The 6,195-nt window shown below is 52.2% G+C and overlaps 1 protein-coding gene across 1 annotated transcript; it reads right to left on the bottom strand.

Moving 5' to 3' along the window:
• Nucleotides 1-255: 255 nt before the first annotated feature.
• LOC101945280 (granzyme H-like) lies at nucleotides 256-5,635 on the bottom strand. Its single transcript, XM_065565406.1, has 5 exons — nucleotides 5,482-5,635; nucleotides 2,642-2,789; nucleotides 1,864-1,999; nucleotides 1,407-1,679; nucleotides 256-1,075 (listed from the first exon to the last, which is right to left on the bottom strand). Exons 1-5 carry the CDS (start codon nucleotides 5,537-5,539, stop codon nucleotides 932-934), a joined length of 759 nt encoding a protein of 252 aa, XP_065421478.1. The 5' UTR covers nucleotides 5,540-5,635; the 3' UTR covers nucleotides 256-931.
• Nucleotides 5,636-6,195: the final 560 nt, after the last annotated feature.

The following is a 6,195-nucleotide window of genomic DNA, read 5'->3' as shown; positions in this document are numbered from 1 at the left end:
AGGACCTTCTGGGTTGATTCCCACGACTGGACAGTTAAAATCCCTGGTTACCAGCTGGTCAGGAAGGATCAAGTGGACAAATGGGGAGGGGACGTGCACTCAGTGTCAAAATGTGATGTGTCCTAGGCCCCAGCCTAGCGCATTGACCACAAGCCCAACCTTCCCCTGTAGGCGTTAATTCCCTCCTGGCCCTGGCAGATGCAGCCGCTGCTCTGGATGTCACAGCTCGGGTTGATCGCTCAGTACCTGAAACACTTTTTTTTGTAACTTCATTTTTATTCATTGCTGGCAATGGAGCAGTGAGCGAAATGCAGCAGGCCGCGCGGCAGGGTGGGGCAGGGGAGGTGGGAAGGAGGGATCAGCACCGGGGATTGATCTGCAATCAGTTCAGTGCAGCCTTCACTGTGTTCCCTTCCCTCTGGCCTCACTGTCATCGGGAACAGGTGTGTTTGGAACGGGCGGTGGCCAGCCTGATAAACTAACCCAGGGGATAGGCCCAGTGAGGACAGGGCAGGCTGCAGTTTTCACAGGAGTTAGCAGGTCAGGTAACAATGAAGATCCCCAATAAATGATCACTCGATCAGCTGACATGGGGGAGAGCTACAAACCGCCGGGTCTGCCTCAAGGTTTGGCTCATGTCCGTTACCCCAGGGGAAATAAACCAGCTGTTTCCCTAGCTAAGAGGCAGCCTGAGGATCTGCGTTGGGATTGACAAGGGAGCCGATGGGAGCTGGTTTTAAACTTTGTTCCTAACTCCCCTAGGCCCAGTGCCTTGATGCTCATTGGTTGGGTGTTGCCTGAGTGGAGCAATGGGGGGGGTTATCCTGAGGAGAGGGGGGCTCAGCCAATCTGCAAAGCGGGCCCTACATCTGGGCATCACCAAAGGACAAAAGCGATGCAGCTCCGGCCCTGCAGCTATTCCCGGCTTGGCTCAGGGCTGCAGCCTCTTCATCGTCTCCCGTATCCAGGGGATGAAGGTGGAGACTTTCGTGTACACCGCAGGAGGGGCGCGAAGCCCCCAGGAGACGATGCCCTGGGCTGTTTTTCCGCACACTAAGGGGCCCCCAGAATCGCCCTGTGAAATAAAACAAGCCACAGATGGAGAACAGCTCAGTGAGTCATTCCCGCTGATGCACAGCTCAGTGACAGCCCCCTATGTCCACCTGGTCTCTGCTTCGCTCCTCCCGAGGCCCAGCTGGTATCAGTCCCCTCACCCCCACCCCTACCCCTAGAGCTGGCCTCTGCCTCCCGTGGGAGAAAACCAGATATTTTCCCATTCATTTGTACAGCACCAAGCACAGTGGGGCCAGATCGCTGTCCACCACTCGTATGCCGGACTGCAACACCAACAGCCTCATTAATAATAACGATTTATCAAAGATGCTTGAAGCCAGGAGGAGAATCACCTTCCAAGAGTCTTTCCCCGTCTTTGGATCCCCCACACACATCATGGTGCATGATTTATAGTCACTGTATGGCCCATTAGGGTTCCTCGAACATGCAGCATCCGGCATCACCACCACGTCCACCTCCTGGAGCGTGTCCGGGGTTGATTCACTCTCTGTGCTAGTGCCTCCCCAGCCGGCGACACTGCACATGGTCCCTGGCTTTACTCTCTCGCTGGCACTGGGCAGGGCGATGGTATCAACCCATCTGTTCAGCTTCGCTCTCTCTGCCAGCTGAGATACAAGAACGATGAAGATCAATGTGAGGGTTGCACTCAAGGACACAGAGACACACCCCAATACCCAGAAACACTCAAACCCATGCCTGAGAGGTCACTGGGGATCGGAGGATGGGATAGGGGCGGTACTTGAAGCTGTGTGAAGTCACTGGGGGTGGGGTGATGGAATGGGAGGGTACCTGCAGCAGCATGATGTCATTGTTGAAGGTTGTCTCGTTGTACTGCGGATGGGGGATCCGGTGGCGCACGGAGAGTTTCTGTTGGCTCTGTTCCCGTTCTCTAATGTTATGGGCTCCCAGCTGGACAGATATCTCACTGTGAAAGCCAAGAGGAATACATGGGGCATTAGGGGCAGGAGCATATGTGAGATGGGGGAGGGGCACATGGGGGTTTGACTTATGAGCAGTGATATGGAGAGGACAGGGCTCTTCTGGGCCGGGAAATAGCACAGGGGACTTTTCCCCTCTAGGAGGCCCTGGCTGCAGCACAGAGACTTGCCCAGTGGCATTGGGGTCCCAGCCTGTGTCTCTACCAGCCCTTTGTGTTGTTCCTCTGAGCTCCTTCACGCCCCGCAGTCCTCCTGCCCTCTGGGTCTCAGCTCCTCCCCACCCCCGGCTAGATCCAGACAGGGGTCTATGCCAGCTCCTCCCAGCCCAGAGCCCAGCAGAGCTGTCCTGGGGCTGTGACTATCTCCCTGCCCCGATCAGGTCAAAGGGCCAGACTCCAGCTGGTGTTGATGGCTGTAGCTCCATTGATTTACCCAGCGCTTGATCTGGACCATGGTTTGCAGAGGCCCCTAAAGACACACTGACACACCCGACCAGATCATATCCCTGGGCTCTGCTCTCTCAGCCTGTAGCTCCTTCTCTGGAGCCTGTGACGGCACCAGAGCATCCGGCTCCCCCATCACCCACTATCCCCGACCTGCCCCAACATCCCCAGCACAGAGGCGCTTACTCTCCATTGCAGTGAGCGGCCGTCAGCACAAAGTTCTCCGACACCAGGAACCCTCCGCAGATACAGGTGTCCCCTTCGCATTGTATTTCCAGATAGGCCATGTAGGGTCTGGAGTGGGGCTTGGCTTCCCAGCCCCCAATGATCTCACCTGGGGAGAGACCAGGGTCACAGAAAGAGCCCCATCATCTCCCTGGGAGGGGCTGGGACCGAGCTCCTCATCCCAAAGGGGAATCCTCACAACCTCATCCCACCCGCTCTGATGCTCTCTGTGGGGGATCCCTGTTCCTGGAACTCTGCCACCTCCTCACCTCTCCCCCAGACTGGACACCCCATGGGGCCGGAGGGTAAATCTAAAGCTCTGTCCTCGATGTGTGGAGAATCGGTGCCAAATGCACCAGGAGTAGGTCAGTAACTGCACTGCCCGGAGTTAAAAACTTTGGGGGTCAGTCTCACCCAGAATGCCACAGACACGTCCCCTGCTGAAGTTTCACCTTTTCAATCGACCCCCAGTGACAAGCCAGGGCTGCTTCAAAGCTGCCCCTCCAAACTGTTTTTGTACAGAAAATCAGATTTTCTAGACAAGGAAAAGTTTCCCAGAAAGCGTCGCCTCACCTCAAACATTTTGGCTTTTTTCTTGGAAAACTGATTATTTCCCTGAAGTTTTCAGCACTTTTCAGCTGAAAATGTTTTACTCACCAAAACAATTTTAATTTTGGTCACACTACAGACTAAGATGGAGTGGCGAGGTATGCAAGGGAAACATGCCGCCCCCCATCTGTTTAGCACTGCTGCCTTCGCTGCCCTTCACTCATTACTGCTTTTGTTTCTGCAAATGTTACCCAGATTGCCAGGATCGATGGCAACGTTATGCACAGCTGGCCAGCAAATTTGAACTAAACACTGATCCCCTAAAAAAGCATTGGGAGGAGAAACTAGGCCAATAATTTTCTGCTAACCAGATGGAAGCAAATTGTAGCCAGTTCTCTGAACTGCTCCTTGGACCTACATTTCAGATTAATTCCACAGGAATCATATGGAAGATGCATTGGACCCCTCTTCAATGTACAATGCAGGTGCTGCTAAGTCAGCTGTGACTAGCATGTGCTGACTTAACACATATGCTCATAGACCGGTCGGCTTTGGGCGGAATTGAAGGGGACAGTGGTTTTTTTCCCTATCAAATAAAATTAACCATGTAATTTTCAACCTAGTGGGTGTTAACTGGAAGCAGAATAAATCAGAAATACTTTGGCTAAGCAGAGCACTAACATCAGTGGAAAGACAAGTACCACCAAAACGGAAATCCAAAAAGCAACAAACAATCGAAGATTAGAGCATAGACATCCCAAGCTTGGCTACCAGGAAAGAGCTTCCCAAGAAAAGTTGTTAGAGATGTGAGATGCTCTCCTGGAAGTATCTGATGATCCTATCAAATGCATGAGTCCACCTTAACCCCTCTCTTCCCTAGCCACTTCCTTCCGCTCCCTGTATCTATCCCTCTCATTTGAATTTTGCTTCTAGACTTTATCTTACTTATAATTTTTATTTAACTAACTGGATTTTTATAAAGCATATTTTGTTTGTAAATTGTGGAATACAATAAGGGATTGATATTCTAACCATTCACACTACAGATAACTAAATGTTTCAAGCCTAGCTACGGTGAGGTCGCAAATACTTAATATCTTATGAGGTGTTTATGCATTATGAGTAGTTTATGTATATTTTGCTGTTTGTTTTCTCACTCTCTATGTATCTTTTAAAAATTAATAAAAAGTTATTAGAAAAACAAATTACTTTGGTGGTTTTCAATGAAAAGTCGAAATTTCCCAGGGAAAAACTTTTCAAACCAACTCTGAACACGTCTCAGCTCAGGTGGATGAAGTCAAAGCCAGACAATCAGTGTAAAGACATCAGGGTGGAGGGGACAGGATGGGGAAGAGCTGGTGAAGCTGAAGGACAATGTAGGCAAAAGAACAAATAGGGATAAACTGAGCAGGGATTGATGGAGGTGGAAGTGAAAAGGTCTCTAACCATCAGAGAGATGTAGGACTTAGGAATTGCTAGACTGCATGGTTTGTTTTAAGCCTGTGCAAATGCATGTTTGAGGCACTTGTATGGGTTGAAGGCTGGTTCTCTGAAGTTAACTGTCCCCTGGCTTTGGCCAGGTTTAAATCAATATCAGGGCAGCCACAGGCAGAGCTGAACCAGTTGAACTACAGATGTGGTTTAAAATCAGGATAATTAAACCAATACAAGTTTGTGTGCAGCTCACATCTGTATGTTTTAACAGACGACTCGTGGCTGTTAGTTTGACGTCCATATGAACGAGGCTTTTTTAACAGTCTGGTGCTGTTATTTGCATATGGTGCCACCAACCCAGATGAGAGCCCCGTTGTGCCGGGTGCTGCACAGACCCTCAGGGAAAGTCAGTCCCTTCCCTAAAGAGCGTCAATTTAAAATGACATCACACACAAAGGAAGAAGGAGCTAGAACGCAGGAGTCCTGACTACCATCCCCGAGCTCCACTCTAATCACTAGACACCACTCCCAAGCAGGGAATAGAACCCAGGAGTCTTGGCTTCTAGCTCCTAGTTAAGATACGCTCTGTCTCTCTCCTGCTCTCAAGCTCTCTATGTATCTCTCGGGGGCTTTATTTCAACACCAGCTCCACCACCCAACTCCTTCACCCCCACCTCCAAACTCTTCCCTAGCTGCGTCCTGGGAGCCAGAAATCACCCTGGGAGACGCATCTTACTCTGGGGAGGATCCAGGATTTGCAAACAGCCCAGTGAGCTCCTGGCTCCACTCCCCAGGATCCCTCATCCCCCCACACTCACCAGCCCCAGCCCCGGGGGGCAGGAGAAAGGCCACAGGTACCAGGATCAGGATCAGCATCGTCACCGTCTGGGGAAAGTGACAGTGCTTGTGCCTCAGTACTGGGGGATTTATAGAGTCAGCAGGAAACCACAGATCACGTTCGCTCTCCCCTCGTGGGGAGCTGGGACCACACAGGCACCCTCAGAAACGTCAGCATCACGCCGCTCACACATGGGGGGCACGAGGGAGGGAGCTGGTGGCTGGAAAAAACCTCTCTCTGGAGGAAGGAGCTCAGGGGAAAGTCCCTCTGGGACGGGGCATCTCTCCTCCCCTCCCCCCAGATCATCTGGGAGCAGGGCCCCTTGGGGCCTGCCTGGAGCCCAGCACACCTGGCACTGGGCTCATCTGGAGCTCACCCGTCTCCTCTGCTCCAGCAGCTCATCTGGTGGGGAGTGCGGCCGACGCTGAGTCACTGGCTGGCTTGGCTCAGCTCCCTGCTTCTGCCCCAGTGTGCATCTCAGAGCAGTAAGAAGGGGATGGGGGCCCTGCTGTGACTTCCTGTAGCACAGCCACAGAGCCCACGACAGAAATTCTCCCAGAAGATGGGGAGCACATAGACCACGTTGGACGTGGAGGAGCACTGATACCATGGTGATGGGTGATGGGGAAGGCCCTAAACAGACGGTGCTGAAGCCGTGTTCCTCTGGGCCTGCCCCATGGCTGGCATGGTTGAG

The sequence above is a fragment of the Chrysemys picta genome, chromosome 13, assembly GCF_011386835.1.
Source record: "Chrysemys picta bellii isolate R12L10 chromosome 13, ASM1138683v2, whole genome shotgun sequence".
Taxonomy (NCBI): Eukaryota; Metazoa; Chordata; order Testudines; family Emydidae; genus Chrysemys; species Chrysemys picta.
This window is presented reverse-complemented; position numbering and strand designations above follow the sequence as displayed.

Bases quoted from the DNA above. Each gene is read 5' to 3' on its own strand.
- LOC101945280 (XM_065565406.1), bottom strand. From the start codon at position 5,539: ATGCTGATCCTGATCCTGGTACCTGTGGCCTTTCTCCTGCCCCCCGGG. The intron at 2,790-5,481 runs GTGAGTGTGGGG...GTCTCTCCCCAG, and splicing joins GCCCCCCGGGGCTGGGGCTG to GTGAGATCATTGGGGGCTGG. The intron at 2,000-2,641 runs GTAAGCGCCTCT...TGGCTTTCACAG, and splicing joins GCCGCTCACTGCAATGGAGA to TGAGATATCTGTCCAGCTGG.